Genomic DNA, 21181 nt, shown 5'->3' on the forward strand with positions numbered 1-21181 from the left:
AAGACAGTATGGAGATTTCTCAAATCTGAAAGTAGATCTACCATATGATTCAGCCTTTCTACTCCTGGGAATTTACCCAAAGGAAATGAGACCAGCATATGAAAGAATTATCTGTACCTCCATGTTTACAGTAGTTCAACTCACATAGCAAAGATATGGAATCAACCCAGATATCCATCAACTGATGACTGGGTAAAGAAATTGAGGTATATATACACTTTGGAATACTACTCAGCCAAAAAAAAAAAAAAAGAATGAAATCCTGTCTTTTACAACAAAACAGATGCAATTGAAGACCATTATACTTAGTGAAATAGGCCAGTAGCAAAAAGACAAATACGTTTTCCTTAATATACAGTAATATATAGAGTACAAAAAATGTAATATATGAATGAATTGACATTTAAAGATTTGATTATTATTTATAGCCCTTGTCAAAAAAAAAGATGGAGAAATTGGAACTGTTTCACATTACTGGTGGGGATATAAAATGCTAGAGCCATTATGGAAAATAGTATGGAAATTCCTTAAAATGTTAAACATAGAATTACCACAGGGCCAGCAATTTCACCCCCTGTTATATATGCAAAAGAGCTAAAGAATGGATTCAAATAGATAATTGTACGCCAATAGTCATAGCATTATTCAATATTTCAAAAGACGGAAGTAACCAAGTGTCCACTGAGATGAATGGACAAATAAAACATGGAAGACACAGTTATTATTCAGCCTTAAACCAAAATTAAGTTCAGACACACACCTCAATAAGAATAGATTTTGAAAACTTTCACTCCAAAAATAATCCAGACATAAAAAAGGAAAAATAGTGCATGATTCCACTTCCATGCATTACATACAGCAGGCAACAGAATGAATGACCAGGGGCTGAAGAGGGGTAGGAAAGGGGAGTTCATGTTTAATGGCTATAAGATTCCAATGAGTCTGGTGAAGATATTACAGAAATTCATTGTTGTGATGGTTGAACACTGTGAATGTATAAAATTCCACTAAACCGTACCCTTTCAAATAGTAGAAGCAAAAAAAAAAAAAAAAAAAAAGAAAGAAAAGAAATACTTGCAGCAGAGTCCAAACAGGACCCACTGGAAGAAACCTCTGTTCAGAATTCCTAGAAATATCAAGGATGCTGGGAAATACGGGAGAGGAGCACATACAAGCTGAAAGTGGCTCTGGTCGACTCCCTAGAATGCTGTCACAGATCTAAGATACTACAAGTCTGTGATTAGATTTCTTGGGATTTTTTTTTTTTTCTTGTTGTACAGGCAAAAGGAGATTTCAGGATATAATTTTCTGAAAGCATTTAAAAGTTTTGACAATGATTTGTGACAGTCTGTAAACCACTATCATATCCAAGTTCACATTATTCATTTCATTTGCCTCCTACTGTGATGCATTACTATAAAACAAGTGGCTGAAGACCACGGATTTCTTACATTCTGTGAGTCAGGAATCTGAAACCAGTCTTGCTGGACTTAAATCAAGCTTTGGGCAGCAATGCTTGCCTTCCGGAGGCTCTAGGAAAGAATCACTTCTTTTGCACTTTTGAGCTCCTAGAAGTCACCGGTGTTCATTGGCTCATGGTCCTGCCTTACTCAGATTCGCATCTATCTTCTTGTCTCCTTTCTCTCTCCGACCCTCCTGCCTCTGTCTTTACCTCTTAAAGACTTTGTGGTTATGATGAGCTGACTTAGACAGTCCAGGAGAACCTCCCCATTGTTGAAACCTTAATGTAATCACATCTCCATGTAAGGGGATATATTTCCAGGTTCTGTGGATGAGAGTGAGGACATCTTTGGTAGGGTCATTATTTTATCTACCACACTGATTAACTCCAAGTATATTTTTGCTGGTATGTTTAAAAACAATAGGTGTTGCTCAGATTATAAAATTAAGGCTCGCATGTTATAGAAAAATTTAGATATTTTAGAAAAGAAAAAAACAAACAGTATTACCCTTAATCCCAGTGTGTCATTTATGCATGATCATCGATGTTTTCAAAATGAAAATGGGATCATTAGGTAGATAATTTCAGGTCCTACTTTTTTTTTTTTTTTTTTTTTTTTACAGGCAGAGTGGACAGTGAGAGAGAGAGACAGAGAGAAAGGTCTTCCTTTGCCGTTGGTTCACCCTCCAATGGCCGCTGCAGCTGGCGCACCGTGCTGATCTGAAGGCAGAAGCCAGGTGCTTCTCCTGGTCTCCCATGGGGTGCAGGGCCCAAGGACCTGGGCCATCCTCCACTGCACTCCCTGGCCACAGCAGAGAGCTGGCCTGGAAGAGGGGCAACTGGGACAGAATCCGGCGCCCTGACCGGGACTAGAACCTGGTGTGCCGGCGCCGCAAGGCGGAGGATTAGCCTATTGATCCGCGGCACCGGCCTTTACTTTCTTTTAAGATTTATTTATTTTATTTGAAAGTCAGAGTTATAGAGAAGAGAGAGACAGAGAGAAAGATCTTCTATCTGCTGGTTCACGCCCCAGGTGGCCACAACAGCTCAGGCAAGGCCACAAAGCCAGGAACCAGCAGCTTGATTTGGGTCTCTCATGTGGATGGCAGGGGCACAAACAGTTGGGTATCTTCTACTGTTTGCCCAGACCATTGGGAAGTGGAACAGCCAGGACACTAACCAGTGTCCATATGGGATGCCAGCATTGCAGGCGGTAGCTTTACACAATATGTCACAATGTCTCCCTCTACCTTTTATATTTAGCATATCTTTAGCTATTTTCATGCCATTAACTACTGAGATGTGTATTTTATTGAAAGGGTTAAAAGCTGAGGAAGGTACAGAACTTTTTTTTTTTTTTTTTTTTTTTTTTTTTTTTTTTTTTTTTTTTTGGTAAATGGTAGAAGCAACAAGTGGATTTAAGGCTTGGTTTAAAAATTTTTCTCCTGGCCAGCGCCGCGGCTCACTAGGCTAATCCTCCGCCTTGCGGCGCAGGCACACCGGGTTCTAGTCCCGGTTGGGGCGCCGGATTCTGTCCCGGTTGCCCCTCTTCCAGGCCAGCTCTCTGCTGTGGCCAGGGAGTGCAGTGGAGGATGGCCCAAGTGCTTGGGCCCTGCACCCCATGGGAGACCAGGAAAAGCACCTGGCTCCTGCCTTCGGCTCAGCACAGTGTGCCGGTTGCAGCGCGCCGGGCGCGGCGGCCATTGGAGGGTGAACCAACGGCAAAGGAAGACCTTTCTCTCTGTCTCTCTCTCTCACTGTCCACTCTGCCTGTCAAAAAATAAAAAAAAAAATTTTTTTTTCTCCTTTTCAGTATTTTAGAACACAGAGAAGTTTCTACATTCCATGTCTGCTCCATGAACACTAAGGTCTCCCTTAACTAACCCTCCAGCGCCCACCTGAAACAGATACTCTGTGCAAACAGCCATATCACAAAATTATCACAGGGAGTCACGTGTCCTTCACTCTGGGGCAACTTCCTCACTATATATTTTCATTTTCAAATGACCTAGAAGCTCACTTATGTGACTAGCATATTATAATATATACACAAACACACTGCATATGCTCACTTTGCTCTGAGCAAAAATGCTCGGAAGAAATAAAAAGAAATATCAATTTCTGAAAGTTTAATGAATAACAAGATTCTCAATCTTCAAAATACTAGCTAGGCTTAATTCCATGTAAAACATCATTTTTATCATCATACAACTTCCCATATATGGAAACTTGACGTAATATGCAGCCATAAAGAAAGAATTATGTCCTTCACCCCCCTAGCCCTTTGTTTTTTTTTTTTTTTTGATTATTCTTGAGTTGGTATGATAACTTTATATAGAATGAACAAAACGAACGGCTGAAAACTATTTAGAATATAGGAAGTTAAGTTTAATAAGGCCAACAGTGGGACGTTAGTTTCAAGGTATGATTCTTACATCCACATGCAGCTCAACCTTAAGGGTGTGTTCTTGAAAAAACACAATCATTCTGGATTTTATCCTTAAGCGTCTTGTATGTCAGACATAGACAGATTAAATATTACTCTGCTCCAACAATGACAACAACAAGAAACCCAAACAAACATTTCTTAAAAACTACCATTGAGAATAACTAACTTATTTTTAGGTAAAAATGAACACTATTATTTTTAATTATATCCAAGACATGGTACATTTTCATTTTCTTCCATTACTATTCATTGTTACTTTTGTGTTGGGTATGATTTTTCAGCCCTGGCCTAGGCTAAGAAAAGCCCTCATTCCATCACGTAAGCCTACATACAGTCAAATGTGTTCAAATAGTTGCAGCAACACAAGTCAAGGCTGCCACAGAGATGCTTCATGGTTTTGTGCATAAGATACATTTAAACGACAGAAAGAATAGTGCTGATGTATAAAAATGGGACACAAAACACAAAGCTACTTAGGTGTGTTTAACCCACGGACACCCATTTCAACTGAGTCTTCGAAATATGGTCCCTTGTCCAAAGTCTCCAAGACCTAACCCACTTGTAGTGTCTCAGCGTGGTTTTTAAACCTTTTGAGTGTTTCTTTAAGACAGAACTAAATTTTGAGCAGTGATTGAATCCTCACTTGCAAAGCAAGTCTTCAACTCATTATCATCACCTTTAAAAACTTCACAAACACAATTTAGCTACTGTCTATCACATATAGACATTCAATGACTGGTTTACTTATCTCACCACCATCTATATTTTATTTGTCACCTTTCATAAATGTAAAGCGAACCATCAAATAGTTCTCAGCTCTTCAAACCGCTGACAACACAAATCGTGCCAGATATAAATATTTACATGGTCAAAGTCAATGTTTCCAAAATCCCAACTCCAGTGCATTTGAAAATTGATTTGGATCAGACACATTTTACTGAATTGAAAGGGTAAAAAAAAATTGTGTTAAAAAAGACCCCCAAAATAAACAAGCAAAAATGATAGCAAGAGAGGGAGTTTGAACACCAGGTTATCTCCCAGTCCCTTTTTTTTTTTTATCATTTTAAAAAGAAGTTACCTTTTTTTTTTTTTCCACATCAAAATTTCACTGAAGATGGTCTAATAGAAGGTGATTATTATCTAAACACTAATTGTGTTACCTTGCCATCATTTCCATCCCACATGCAACGTACACTTTACCTATGATCCGTTGCAGTGCTTGCCCTAACTGTTAGGAAAAAGATACAGCTTTTCAACACAGCCCAGGACCTGGCCTTTGCCATCTACTCCAACATCCCATGGCCACGCCCTCTTAGGTTTCTCTGCTTCAGCATTAGTGGAATTTCTAGAACTCAAGTACAAAACCTCAATCTGTCCTAGGTTTTTTTTCTTTCATAACTGCTTTTCCCCTTGCCCAGAATGCAATAACTCCCTAATGACTTCTTAAAAAAAAAAAAAAAGAAAAAGAAAAGATGATTGAATATTTAGTTAAAATTGCAACTTTTCCTTCTTAAATACTGACCAGGGGACTCATACATGTTCTTGACTTTAAACGAATGATTCACATAGAGAGGTATATGTAGAAGTCATGTCAAATTCGTTTTAAGATTTACAAAAACAAAATTGAACATGAAACAATAATTAGCGTAGTTTAGTTTTCTATGGAATGACAGCAATACACTAAATGACCCATAAACGACCTTTCTATAGAAACGCATCTCAGTTCGTATCTAAAACAGAACACAAATACTACTTTGCTGTAAGATCCCAATCATGTGCAATATCTTTTAACTCCTACATTTTAACTTCAGTCAAAGTCACTGACAACTTCTGGCTTTGTGGGCAGAGGGGAGAGGCAGACAGACAGACAATGATATGGTAACAGAAAACAGACTCCAGTACATCAAAGGCAGAAAAAAATTAACTTAGAAACTCTGAGGTAAGCATCGTGAACAAATTGCATAAAAGGGAGAGAAAGCAGAGCCCAGTGAGCTCACAACCTGGAGAATCAGTTGCCAGCATAACAAAGGTTGTCTATAATTTTAACCACAATTTTCTGCACACAAATAGATTTCCATTCCTCTTGAGTTCACAGAACTAAATCACCTTCAGATACAATTTTCTGCATGTGTGTGTTTCCTGCCTTCAACAATCCACTCCACAGTAAAGAGTAGCCAAACAGAAATGAGCCAGCAAGCGAAATGCTAGACTCCAGCGATGAGAACATCCTACGGGCACTCTGCCCTCCCACCCATGGAGGAGGAGCTCATCACGGCAGGAGGAGAGGGCAGGAGGGAATTAGGTGTGAGCTGTACAAAGCACCACTCAGCATTTCTGTGCAAGGAGCTTGGATTCTTAGCCAGCGAGACACCCCTAGGAAGATTAATTATTGATTTTCTTATAAATCATCTAAGGTGATTTTTGTTTGTTTTTCCTCCCAGGATGGTAAATGTCTGGTTTTACATTCATTATTTTTTGTGTTTGTTTTCACCTCATTAAGATGAAAAGAAGGTTCAGTAAAAAGTTTTCTGCGAGGAAGGATTGTCCCAGCATGATATGCCAGAGAGGCAACTGTTTTCTGATCTTCATGGAGTGCCAGGGATAGGACCTCAGGCAACCTCCAGGGGTGTAAACTAATTACAAGCATGTGAGTTTGGCCAGGGAGAAAAAACACAATTTAGACAAAGTTATGTTTGTCGGCAGCAGGCGTGAGGTGTGTGGCGTTCCTAGGTGGAAAGCCACACTGGACGCAGGGCCGGAGGCTGGAGGATCAGCATTCAGAAGCAGCACCACCCCCATCCTCAAGCGCATGATGGAAGCAACATGGCCGCTTACCTTCCTTCCCCCAGTGTTGATGCGCAGTGGGGTGAGAAAGGGGTCGAAGATCATGTGACTGGTCTCTATGTTCACCGGTGACTGCCGCTTCCCCACAGAGCACAGGTTCCACGCTGAGTTCACCAATCCCCAGAAAGAAGGAACTAGAAAGAAAACAAAGTTACAGAATTAGGCTGGGAGAGCAATGCAAAAAGAGCTAAGGGACAAAGATAATAAAATCAAAGAAGGCCACCTAATGTCCCCACTTATGAGGATCCCTGGGTGTTGCTCTGATGGCTTCCTGACCCGAATCGCAAACAACTTGTCCAAATCCAACCTTCGTGATCCCTTTAAGTCAGATTCTCTAATTTCAGGTCCACTTATTCTGTGGCCTCTTTGTCAAATACAGTTAACTCTGATGTTTTATTGCTGACATCAGTTTTAAACCACAATGTCTTTCTAACTTGTCTGCAGTATACCAAATATTTAGCAATTTCTGAGTTGATATCTGCCTTCCTAATTGGCAGGGATGAAATGAGAATCATCCTTGTTCTATCTAGAAGGTATTTGAAGCTTTTCAAGGAATGTCATTCAGCATATACAGGGTGTTTTCCTGTGAGCTGTCAAAACCAAGCTGGAGGAGTTATTCTCATGACTCTCAATCAAAGCCAGCTAGGAGCTTGGCAACTTGACTTTCTTGAGTTCATCACTGTCATTAACCTAATAATATTCTAGCAGTTGAATAACATAGTCAGTGGATAGGGAGGAAAATATGATGCTGAGTCCTGAGTGCAAATACCCATAGGAGACCTCTGCTCATTTTCATTGTCCCATTAAAACGTCTATTAGAATACAGTTTAATGGCAATTCCCACTCCTATTTTTCTTCTTTACAAGAAGTGAGCAGCACAAGGGAGGTGGGGAGTCAACCTACTACTAAGTTAATGTCAGTGAAAATCAGAAAGTATACCTGTGGCCGTCTCCTGCCTTTCTCAGCGCTTCCACTAGGCTCTGGCTGCACGTGTCCTGCCTATGTCCTTGAGATCGTATAGCCATTCCTTGCCTCGTCAGTCCCCAGTGGCACAGGGAGCTCCTGTTTCAGCACTGGACTAGGTTGAAGTGCAAGGAAGGCAGATAAACACAAGGGCAAGGACCTTAGTGCAGGGGGAGGTTAAGGCAAGAATGTTATGTGACTACAGGTGAAGGCCACCTGACCCTGCCATGGTGGAGTCTGGGAGTTACTCCCAGAGAGGATGAGAATGACAATCAAGTCAGAACTCTAAATGAACCTGCTCTCCCAGGAACTCATATATAATAGCATTTTTAATTTACAGCAGCCATCATTCATGCCCATAACATGGACAGAGAAAATGGCGGCAAGAGAGACTAGCCAACACTTGACAAAGATACTCTAAAAGAGGGAGATAATTCAGAGACAAATTAGGCTATACTGTACATCTATTCCTATTTAAATGCAAAATTCTATGACTCCTTTGTTTGTTTCGTGCAACTGCTGGGCAAAAGTGGGAGAAGAGGCGGAGCCAAGATGGCGGAATAGTGAGGGCGCGCACCGATAGTCTGGGAAAATTTAGTTTAATAAAAGCAGAGTTACGGTAGCCTCAGAAAAAGGATCAGGAAAAAATTGCAGAGGAAACTCTTCCGGAGCTATTCGCTGTGACTCAAAGGACCTACTGGGAGAGCAGGGTCGCCCACCACGCGGAAGCCGAACCGCGGGAGCTGCAGAGTCTGAGCGCCAGTGTGGGAAGGGGAGTCTATGTGACAAAGACACCAGTGGGGAGAGGAGGGATGCCCAGGGCTCCAAGTCCACACATTGGCGCTGGAAGCGGAGGTGAGCTCAGTAACCGGAGACATTGGCAGGGAAACGGCGGACAGAATTTTAGAGGGACGCAGGTTTTGAAGTGGGAAAGTCCAACAGACTGACTATAGGAGAGAAGGAAAAATAAATAACTAAATAAATAAAAAGGTGGGGGCATACTGGTACAGACAAGTTCCACTCTCCGCCAACCTTGCAAAGGCAAGCAAGAGACAAAGAGCTGGGATATACATAATAAAAGGGGAGAGTTAAGGCTACAATTCAGTAGCCTAGGCAACCCAGTGGGAGTCCGCAGGAGAAACTGAGCCTGCACAGACTCTTTGGGTAGAAGCCAGAGATCGGAAGCTAAATACCATCAATTCTGCTCAGCCTTGCAGTATTACTTACCTCCTGAACAAAAAATAAAATAAAATAAAATAAAATAAATAAATGAATAAATAAATAGAGATTTACCACACATAACCTGAGGGTGTCACCTTTGCACACCTGTAACCCTGAAGAACCAAGCAGAGCTCTCAGGCCACACCCATCTCAAGCCTCCAAGGCTCCTCCAACAGCAGGCAGTCCACTTAACACGAACATAGTATAATAATAATAAAAAAAAAACTCACAGTGAGGGAAACAGAATTAACCATGCCAAGCAATAAACACAGAAATCGAGGGAACAAGATCAATGACGACATTATGATGCCTCCAAATAAACAAAACACCCCAAGCCAAGATTATGAAGATGATGAGATAGAAGAAATGCAAGATACGGATTTCAAAAAATTTATGATAAGAACATTTAGAAGTTTTCAAAAGCAAATCCTTGAACTACAGAAATCCTTATTGGACAGGATTGAAAATCTCTCTCGTGAAAATGAAATTTGAAGGAAGAATCAAAATGAAACGCAGAAACTAGTAGAGCAGGAAAGTGTGATAGTGAAGAGAAATCAAAATGAAATGAAGAGCTCAATAGATCAAATGACAAACACATTAGAGAGCCTTAAAAACAGAATGGGTGAAGCAGAAGAGAGAATATCGGACTTAGAAGACAGAGAACAGGAAAGGATACAGTCAAACCAAAGAAAAGAAGAGGAAATTAGAAATCTAAAAAATATTGTTGGGAATCTACAGGATACTATTAAAAAAAAACCAACATTCAGGTTCTAGGAGTTCCTGAAGGCATGGAGAGAGAGAAAGGATTAGAAGGCCTTTTTAGTGAGATACTAGCAGAGAACTTTCCGGGTCTGGAGAAGGACAGAGACATCGTAGTACAGGAAGCTCATAGAACCCCCAGTAAACATGACCAAAAGAGATCCTCACCACGACACATGGTAATTAAACTTACCACAGTGAAACATAAAGAAAAGATCCTAAAATTTGCAAGAGAGAAATGTCAGAATACTCTCAGAGGCTCTCCAATCAGACTCACAGCAGACTTCTCATCAGAAACACTACAGGCTAGGAGGGAATGGCGAAACATAGCACAGGTGCTAAGAGAGAAAAATTGCCAGCCCAGAATATTATATCCTGCCAAGCTCTCATTTGTGAATGAAGGTGAAATAAAGACCTTTCATAGCAAACAGAAATTGAAAGACTTTGTGGCCACTCGTCCGGCCCTGCAAAAGATACTTAAAGATGTGCTACACTCAGAAACACAGAAACACGGCCATCAATATGAAAGAAGGGAAAGGTAGAACACCCACCAGTAAAAGAGCATGGGAAGCTCAAAGCATATACTAGAAAATATCTCCGGGAAAATGGCAGGGCAAAGTCACTATGTATCAATAGTCACATTAAACGTGAATGGCCTGAACTGTCCAGTTAAAAGACACAGACTGGCTGACTGGCTTAAGGAACAACACCCAACTATTTGTTGGCTACAAGAAACACATCTCTCTAACAAAGATGCATGCAGAAAGAAAGTGAAAGGTTGGAAAAAGATATTCCATGCCAACAAAAACAAAAAAAAAAGCAGGTGTAGCCATATTAATATCAGACAAAATAAACTTTAATACAAAAACTGTTAAGAGAGATAAAGAGGGGCACTATATAATGATTAAGGGTTCAATTCAACAGCAAGATGTAACTATTATAAATGTATATGCACCTAATTACAGGGCACCGGTCTATTTAAAAGATATGTTAAGGGACTTAAAGGGAGATTTAGATTCCAATATAATAGTACTGGGGGACTTCAATACTCCACTCTCAGAAATAGATAGATCATCCAGACAGAAGATCAACAAGGAAACAGCAGATTTAATCGACACTATTGCCCAAATGTATCTAACAGATATCTACAGAACTTTCAATCCTACATCTAAAGACTTTACATTCTTCTCAGCAGTGCATGGAACCTTCTCTAGGATTGATCACATACTAGGCCATAAAGCAAGTCTCAGCAAATTTAAAAGAATTAGAATCATACCATGCAGCTTCTCAGACCACAGTGGAATGAAGCTGGAAATTAGCAACTCAGGAAACCCCAGAAAGTATACAAACACATGGAGACTGAACAACATGCTCCTGAATGAACACTGGATCATTCAAGAAATCAAAAGAGAAATCAGAAACTTTCTGGAAGTAATGAGGATAACAACACAACATATCAAAACTTATGGGATACGGCAAAAGCAGTATTGAGAGGCAAGTTTATAGCAATAGGGGCCTATATCAAGAAATTGGAAAGGCACCAAATAAATGAGCTTTCAGCTCATCTCAAGGACCTAAAAAATTTGCAACAAACCAGACCCAAATCTAGTAGGAGAAGAGAAATAATTAAAATCAGAGAAGAAATTAACAGGACTGAATCCAAAAAAAAAAAAAAAAAAAAAACATTACAAAAAATCAGCAAAGCGAAGAGCTGGTTTTTTGAAAAAATAAACAAAATTGACACCCCATTGGCCCAACTAACTAAAAAAAGAAGAGAAAAGACCCAAATCAATAAAATCAGAGATGAAAAAGGAAACATAACAACAGACACCACAGAAATAAAAAGAATCATCAGAAATTACTACAAGGACTTGTATGCCAGCAAACAGGAAAATCTATCAGAAATGGATAGATTCCTGGACACATGCAATCTACCTAAAATGAACCATGAAGATATAGAAAACCTAAACAGATCCATAACTGAAACAGAAATTGAAACCGTAATAAAGGCCCTCCCAACAAAGAAAAGCCCAGGACCAGATGGATTCAGTGCTGAATTCTACGAGACATTTAAAGAAGAACAGATTCCATTTCTTCTCAAACTAATCAGAACAATCGAAAAAGAGGGAATCCTCCCAAATTCTTTCTATGAAGCCAGCATCACCTTAATCCCTAAGCCAGAGAAAGATGCAGCACTGAAAGAAAATTACAGACCAATATCCCTGATGAACACAGACGCAAAAATCCTCAATAAAATTCTCGCCAATAGAATGCAACAACACATCAGAAAGATCATCCACCCAGACCAAGTGGGATTCATCCCTGGTATGCAGGGATGGTTCAACATTCGCAAATCAATCAATGTGATTCACCACATTAAGAGACTGCAGAAGAAAAACCATATGATTATCTCAATAGATGCAGAGAAAGCATTCGATAAGATTCAACACCCTTTCATGATGAAAACTCTAAGCAAATTGGGTATAGAAGGAACATTCCTCAATATAATCAAAGCAATTTATGAAAAACCCATGGCCAGCATCCTATTGAATGGGGAAAAGTTAGAAGCATTTCCATTGAGATCTGGCACCAGACAGGGATGCCCACTCTCACCACTGCTATTTAACATAGTTCTGGAAGTTTTAGCCAGAGCCATCAGACAAGAAAAAGAAATTAAAGGAATACAAATTGAGAAGGAAGAAGTCAAACTATCCCTCTTTGCAGATGATATGATTCTTTACTTAGGGGATCCAAAGAACTCTACTAAGAGACTATTGGAACTCATAGAGGAGTTTGGCAAAGTGGCAGGATATAAAATCAATGCACAAAAATCAACAGCCTTTGTATACACAAGCAATGCCATGGCTGAGAAAGAACTGCTAAGATCAATCCCATTCACAATAGCTACAAAAACAATCAAATACTTTGGAATAAACTTAACCAAGGACGTTAAAGTTCTCTACGATGAAAATTACAAAAGCTTAAAGAAAGAAATAGAAGAGGATATCAAAAAATGGAAAAATCTTCCATGCTCATGGATTGGAAGAATCAACATCATCAAAATGTCCATTCTCCCAAAAGCAATTTATAGATTCAATGCAATCCCAATCAAAATACCAAAGACATTCTTCTCAGATCTAGAAAAAATGATGCTGAAATTCATATGGAGGCACAAGAGACCTCGAATAGCTAAAGCAATCTTGTACAACAAAAACAAAGCCGGAGGCATCACAATACCAGACTTCAGGACATACTACAGGGCAGTTGTAATCAAAACAGCATGGTACTGGTACAGAAACAGATGGATAGACCAATGGAACAGAATTGAAACACCAGAAATCAATCCAAACATCTACAGCCAACTTATATTTGATCAAGGATCTAAAACTAATTCCTGGAGCAAGGACAGTCTATTCAATAAATGGTGCTGGGAAAACTGGATTTCCACGTGCAGAAGCATGAAGCAAGACCCCTACCTTACACCTTACACAAAAATCCACTCAACGTGGATTAAAGACTTAAATCTACGACTTGACACCATCAAGTTATTAGAGAACATTGGAGAAACCCTTCAAGATATTGGCACAGGCAAAGAATTTCTGGAAAAGACCCGGGAGGCACAGGCAGTCAAAGCCAAAATCAACTATTGGGATTGCATCAAATTGAGAAGTTTCTGTACTGCAAAAGAAACAGTCAGGAGAGTGAAGAGACAACCGACAGAATGGGAAAAAATATTTGCAAACTATGCAACAGATAAAGGGTTAATAACCAGAATCTACAAAGAGATCAAGAAACTCCACAAAAACAAAACCAACAACCCACTTAAGAGATGGGCCAAGGACCTCAATAGACATTTTTCAAAAGAGGAAATCCAAATGGCCAACAGGCACATGAAAAAATGTTCAAGGTCACTAGCAATCAGGGAAATGCAAATCAAAACCACAATGAGGTTTCACCTCACCCCGGTTAGAATGGCTCACATACAGAAATCTACCAACAATAGATGCTGGCGAGGATGTGGGGAAAAAGGGACACTAACCCACTGTTGGTGGGAATGCAAACTGGTCAAGCCACTATGGAAGTCAGTCTGGAGATTCCTCAGAAACCTGAAGATAACCCTACCGTTTGAACCAGCCATCCCATTCCTTGGAATTTACCCAAAGGAAATGAAATTGGCAAACAAAAAAGCGGTCTGCACCCTAATGTTTATTGCAGCACAATTCACAATAGCCAAGACCTGGAACCAACCTAAATGCCCATCAACGGTAGACTGGATAAAGAAATTATGGGATATGTACTCTTTAGAATACTATACCGCAGTAAGAAACAACGAAATCCTGTCATTTGCAACAAAGTGGAGGAATCTGGAACACATCATGCTGAGTGAAATAAGCCAGTCCCAAAGGGACAAATACCATATGTTCTCCCTGATTGGTGACAACTGACTGAACACCAAAAAGGAAACCTGTTGAAGTGAAATGGACACTATGGGAAATGGTGACTTGATCAGCATAGCCCTGACTGTTAATGAACAACTTAATACATTATCCCTCTTAGTAGTTTTTTTTGTCTGCTCTACTTAATATGAGTGGTTTAATTCTGTAATTAATACACAGTTATTCTTAAGTGTTGAAATTTAACTGAAATGTGATCCCTGTTAAACATAAGAGTGGGAATAAGAGAGGGAAGAGATGTACAATTTGGGACATGCTCAGGCTGAGTTGCCCCAAATGGTAGAGTTAGAAACATACCAGGGGATTCCAATTCAATCCCATCAAGGTGGCATGTACCAATGCCATCTCACTAATCCAAGTGATCAATTTCAGTTCACAATTGATCATAATGAAAGGCCTAAGAGTCAAAGGGAGCACACAAACAAGTCTAGTACCTGCTAATACTAACCAATAGAATAAATAAAGGGGGGAGTGATCCAACATGGGAAGCGAGATACTCAGCAGACTCATAGAATGGCGGATGTCCTAAACAGCACTCTGGCCTCAGAATCAGCCCTAAAGGCATTCCGATCTGGCTGAAAAGCCCATGAGAGTATTTCAGGCATGGAAAGCCAAGACACTCTGGCAAAAAAAAAAAAAAAAAAAAAAAACACCTAAATGAAAGATCTCTGTGAGTGAGATCCCAGTGGAAAGAACAGGTCTTCAAAGAAGGAGGTACCTTTCTCTGAAGGGAGGAGAGAACCTCCAGTTTGACTATGACCTTGTCTAAACAAGATAAGAGTCGGAGAACTCAAGGGGCTTCCATAGCCTTGGAAACTCATGACTGGAGCATGGGGAGATTACTGAGGCCATAAACAAGAGTGTCAATTTGTTAAGTCAACAACAGGATTCACTGTGCACTTACTCCTCATGTAGGATCTCTGACCTTAGCATGCTGTACATTGAGACTTAAGGCTATAATGAGTACTCAAACAGTATATTTCACTTTGTGTTTCTATGGGGGTGCAAACTGTTGAAAGCTTTACTTAATGTATACTAAACTGATCTTCTGTAAAAAAAAAAAAAAAGAAGAAGAAGAAATTATCAATTCCCAACTTGACTCTCACTGGGATTAAACATGACAATAGGTCTGATCTGATTTCATCATCATTTAAAAATCATCTATTATTTTTCACTTTATGTTTCTGTGTGGGAGCAAACTGTTGAAATCTTTACTTAATGTATGCTAAACTGATCTTCTTTATATAAAGAGAATCGAAAATGAATCTTGATGTGAATGGAAGGGGAGAGGGAGTGGGAGAGGGGAGGGTTGCAGGTGGGAGGGACGTTATGGGGGGGGGAAGCCATTGTAATCCATAAGCTGTACTTTGGAAATTTATATTCATTAAATAAAAGTTAAAAAAAAAAAAGTGGGAGAAGAACTACATACAAGTTCCTTAGATTTCTACATAAATACTTCAATGTCAAAATAAGATGGACCTCTTTGTGAAATACACTAAATTTGGTTTAATCTATGCAAACATATCTCTGATGGCTGCATTTCCCTTGGTTTAAAAAAGTTTGAATTGGATTTCTAGCTGTTAATAATATTCAAAATGGCAACCAGAGTTACAAGAAGGAGAAAGGAAGGAAGGGTGAGGGAGAGGAGGAAACACAGATGCAAGGACATTTGTCCCTGTGCTTCCTTGGCCCTCTTGTTTCTTATTGTTGTGTGAACTATGTTATCACTGCAAGTCACTTAACATCTTTAGATGTACCTCCTAGAGAACTGTACATTAAGAGTGCCATTTCAAAATGCAAGCTTCTATCTTCCCTAAACTCGTTTTTCAATCATTGATTTAATCCTGTGTTTACTCCCTAATCATTTAAAATTTATTATGAAAAACAATGTTTCCCTCAGGACATTCTGCTATTTCTTTTTGTCAGTGATTCCCACGTGAACGTAGATAAATCATGTATCCCTTGGACCCTGGCTGGTCGCTATGGTGCCTGTATTAGGCTGAAGAATGACTGGCTCCTCTCCAAACATGTCCACATCCCAACCTCCCCTGTGAATGGGTTACCTTATATGTTAACGGCTCATTGCAGATGTGATTAATTTGAGGATTGTGACATGTGACATGGAGAGCTTATTTTAGGTTATTACAAGAGTTCTGCAAAAATGGAGATAGGAGAGTCAGAGATACAGAGCAAAGATGTATGGATAAAAACAGAAGTCAGAGAGGAGAGACCAAAAACACGTGTCAGCCTTGAAGATGGAGAGAGGGGACGTGAATTGAGGAATACAGGTTATTTTCTGGTGCCAGGAAAGATAGGGGAGTAAATTCTGTACCCAGAACCTCCAGAAGGAATGTAGACTTGCCGATGCCATGATTTTCAATCATCTTGGACTTGTAATCTCCAGAATAGTAAGATGATACATTTACCTTGTTGAAAGCCACCCAGTTATGATGATTTGCTATAGCAATAATAGGAGACTGATCCAGCCTGTTTTATCTCTAAAACATACAAAGACAATAAGCTCTTTGACAACGAATGTCTAATGGGGGTGGGAAAGGGGCTACCCTGGATGGCAGCTCCATGATAAACAGTAGTTACAGCTGGTACTGTAACACTGCATTTAATCCACTCTCATGAAAACCATTAACAAAAAATAGTTCCAACCCCATAAATGGGCTGTAAAACTGCTGTTATGTGGCAACATGGGTGGGCAGATGCTCCTGTGACTTACCAATAAACTTCGTGCCCAACAAAATCCCCTCCACAAAACTACAAACAGTGGAAACTTTATGCGAACATCTGCCTTCACTTTTATTGAGCAAGGGGTCCTGTATGACAAACTGTTTGGGGGTTTTATATCCCCACTTTGCTAGAAAGGCCTGTGTCTCTAATTCTAACCACCTGCTCAGCCATTTGAAGAAAACTAAGAAAAGCTTCCCTGCTCAGCAGCATATCTCAGGGGCTCCACTCCTGAAGGGGTAGCTATACATGCTCCTCACTGGGATGTTGATTTTAAATCAGCACAAATGAATCACCTCTCAGAACTAGAAGCCACCTTAGAAATCATCTGATCTAAATGCATTCATGGAATTAAAGCCATAGAGACAGAGGGCAGACCCTTGACCCAAGGGAACATAGCCGGTTAGAGGCAAGCAAGACCAGGAAAGAATAGAATCCCCATCTCAAGGTGTCCAGTGCTGCACAGCCCCCTTCCTCCCCAGCAGGCTCCACACAAGAGCATATTATTGTAGCATGGGAACCTCGGAGTGAATTGACCCCTTGACCCTTGCTAGATTTTGCTATCATTTCTCTTTGGGTAAATCAAGAGGAACATTAATGCCTACTTTCCAGTGCAATACATATCAAGTGCAAAGGTTCAACTTAAACTTCTGAAAATCAACTATTCCGGTTGGTGCCGCAGCTCAATAGGCTAATCCTCCGCCTGTGGTGCTGGCACACCAGGTTCTAGTCCCGGTCAGGGCACCGGATTCTGTCCCTGTTGCTCCTCTTCCAGGCCAGCTCTCTGCTGTGGCCAGGGAGTGCAGTGGAGGATGGCCCAAGTGCTTGGGCCCTGCACCCCATGGGAGACCAGGAGGAAGCACCTGGCTCCTGGCTTCAGATCAGCGCGGTGCGCCGGCCGCAGCGCACCAGCCGCGGCGGCCATTGGAGGGTGAACCAACGGCAAAGGAAGACCTTTCTCTCTGTCTCTCTCTCTCACTGTCCACTCTGCCTGTCAATAAAAAAAAATAAAATAAAGAAAATCAACTATTCCAAATAAAATTGAGATTTCAAAAGTGATACAACTATAGAGTGAATGAGACAGAATAACCTGGATAAAAATAAATGGTTACAGGTTGGTTGAAGAAGGATGTGTTTGTGTCCCATCTGCAGGGCACTGAGGAAACTCAATGGGGAAAATCATTCATGAAGAGCTGCTCCTGGGATAATGTCCTGAGGTCGGCTGGACTGGCTGGGATTTCAGACCAGATGCAAGGAGAAGTTGATGCTGTTAAAAGTAGAACAACGTGCTGGAGTAATAGTTAAGATGTTGAAACAAGTCCAGGAAACTCAAGTGTCAAATGGACCTGAAATAGCTCTGCAGATATGGTACAATCCAGGTTTTAGGGAAGCACTTTAGGATGATGGCTAAGAAAACAGGAGGGCATGCAGCGCCTGTGCTTACTGAGGCCTGGGAGTGAGTGGCTGCTTTCATGTGCAGAGTAAGGAAGGATACTAGGCTCTCAGATTTAGCATGAAAAATTCTCCCCCTGGGTTTGTGCAGGACGCTCAGCCATCCTCAAGGTTCTGATGCTTAATCATTCTCCACCACGTTCCCCATCAGGTTTACAGACTTCCCATGTCACCCTTGTGAGCAGAGGTGGAGTTAGGGGACTGTGGCGCTGCTTCTAGTTCTAATTTTCCAAAAGTGCATTGTTGATTTCTTGTGATTTGATTGTTGTTTTTAGCCTTTGTTTAGACTCCTGTGGAACTGTTAACTTTCTATGTTTTACTCATTGAATATTATGGATAGTGTTGCATTAAGCCTGTGATTATAGAGTGGATTGAATTATGTTTTTGCAAAAATTAAAGTAAAAAAGAAAGGAAGGAGGGGGACTGAGGGAGAATGAAAGGGAGGGAGGGATGTATGGTTATCTTCTTAGAATTAGGCCTATGAAAAACATGAAGTATGTTCTCTTTATATTAATGGATTTTTTTTTAGAAAATCATGGACAATTTCAAATAAAGATGATAGCAAAGTTGGAAAAAAAGAACTATTTGTTTCTTATTCTTTTAGTTTCCATGTTGTCTCCAATAAATCATATTTTTAAACTTTCTTTCATTTTTAAGGCATCAATTATTATGGCTTATTAGCTAATTCTGTGTCTTCTAGCTTGATTGATGTACTTATTTTTGAGAAAAACTGTAAATAAATCAAAAGAGTGAGAATAACTCTAATTAATGTAAAACTGGTCTGAAAAATGTTTGAATTCCATCATCCCTGGCATCCTTGTCACACTGTCTTCTAATTTACATATAAACTAGAACACACAACAGACTTGAGTATTTTTGCAAATTAATTTTCTCAGAGCCTAAACAATGGAACTTAGTGGCTGCATCACAGCTCTGAGTTATCTTGCCAAAACATTTCCCCACGGCGATACTGCCATTCTTACCATGAACAACAAATCCCAAATGGTCTCATGGCTCTGGGTCCACTGAGCTATGCAAGATGCTCAGTGACTCTGTGATTTCAGCTGCTGAAATCATGAAGCTTGGCAAACCCAAAGCAAACCCTATCAGTTATTTGTTCAAACAGCTGAAACAGAAAAAGCACTAGTTTAATTTATTAACCCACTTTGGCAACCTCTAGGCAAAAACAACAAAGTTCTCATTGAAACAAAAAACCGATCAAAACAGCAAGGAACCAAGGGAATCAAGTCCAATGTTGAGTTAAAATTTGCCTGGATGACATTTTTATCCTAGAAAAGATGCTTTCAAGTTAGGACATGTATTTAGGCCTCCTCCTTATTCATCTGTTTTTTTTTTTTTAATTTATTTGACAAAGTTAGACAGTGAGAGGAGAGAGACAGAGAAAGGTCTTCCTTCTGTTGGTTCACCCCCGCAAAATGGTTGCTATGCTGGCGCGCTGCACCGATCCGAAGCCAGGAGCCAGGTGCTTCCTCCCGGCCTCCCATGCAGGTGCAGGGGCCCAAGCACTTGGGCCATCCTCCACTGCCTTCCTGGACCACAGCAGAGAGCTGGACTGGAAGAGGAGCAACCAGGGCTAGAACTAGCACCCATATGGGATGCCGGCACCACAGGCGGAGGATTAACCTGGTGAGCCATGGCACCGGCGCCTCATCTGTTTTTGAGTCAGTAGAATTTGCAGAGACAATGCTGCTGTGGGCAGGGCATTAGGCACTTAGAATGCACTTAAACAGCTTATGTGAATTTGCTAACTCATATGGGAACAAAGCAAACTTAATTCAACTGTGTTTACTCTCAGCCTATGATATACTAGGCATTGTGTTTGATACAGAGTTAAAGCAGCGAATATTTACTGAGAATCTAAAAGTATAGGCCCAACAACTATGTTCAGTTTTGGGAAGTCAATAATGAATGAAGTGAGCAGGGATCCTGTTCAAGAATCTTGCAGTGTCTATCAGGAAATACAAGAGATAAACAAGTTTATAGATGTCTACCTATAGAGTGAAAACTTTTGGTAAGCACACCATAGAGATAACTCGCATGATAATTCATTACAGAATAAGGCATAGATGGGAGACACAACTTAGGTCGAATGGTCAAGGGTGGGTCTCTCTGGAAGGGAAATATGGTAGACCCTGAAAGGACTGGGAGAGTTACTGGTGAGGACAGGCAAGGAAAAAGGAATTCAAGGCAGGGAAGAGGAGGTGATATTGTTGGAGAATAATAGGTGCTTAAGGAACTGAGAAGGCAGATGACTTTAGTGTTTGGACCAGATGAGAATAGTGAGAGGAGGTGGGTTGGCCAGGTAGACGAGGGCAGAAGACACAGGGCTCCACAGACTACATGAAGCAGTTTGCCTTTTCCTCTAATGTAAAGTACCATGGTCTTATTCATGAATTAAAAGTGTGTATGTATCTTCTTTGGCTGGATGATAGCCAAGAGTCAGCTTGATCAGCCTTGGAACAGTTGAATGAGAGAAGAATTGGTTTCCCAGCAACAGTAAGAGACATAGATTTTTACATGAATTTAATCCTATTGCATCAGTGTGTTTAAATTCTACCTCAAAGGCAGAACTAATTGAATGTTTTAAAAACTATTCTCTTCAACATATGTGCTAATAAAATAGCATTTTTGTAGGGTCCAATGAGTGCTTTACAAGTCACCACTTGAAGCAAAAAATATTTTCACGAAGAGATTCTGCTAAGGCAATTTTTTTTTTCTCGTTTTTGAGCAATAAACTAAGTCTCCAACTTTTTGGCCAAAGGAAAGCAAATGAAAGTTGGGAAAATGAATACTGGCATAAAACATATCTATCGTAAG

The 21181-nt window shown here is 40.3% G+C and overlaps 1 protein-coding gene across 5 annotated transcripts in view; it reads right to left on the bottom strand.

Moving 5' to 3' along the window:
* The window catches only part of CA10 (carbonic anhydrase 10 (inactive)), a 574039-nt gene that overhangs the window by 302562 nt on the left and 250296 nt on the right, over positions 1-21181 (bottom strand). For all 5 annotated transcript variants that reach the window (XM_017349134.4, XM_089318013.1, XM_089318012.1 and 2 more), the window contains one exon: positions 6747-6889. In XM_017349134.4, coding sequence (XP_017204623.1) covers positions 6747-6889 — 143 coding nt within the window. The remainder of the gene's footprint in view (positions 1-6746; positions 6890-21181) is intronic.

This window comes from Oryctolagus cuniculus, chromosome 17 (genome assembly GCF_051225735.1).
Source record: "Oryctolagus cuniculus isolate XC-2025 breed Fujian yellow rabbit chromosome 17, ASM5122573v1, whole genome shotgun sequence".
Classification (NCBI taxonomy): Eukaryota; Metazoa; Chordata; class Mammalia; order Lagomorpha; family Leporidae; genus Oryctolagus; species Oryctolagus cuniculus.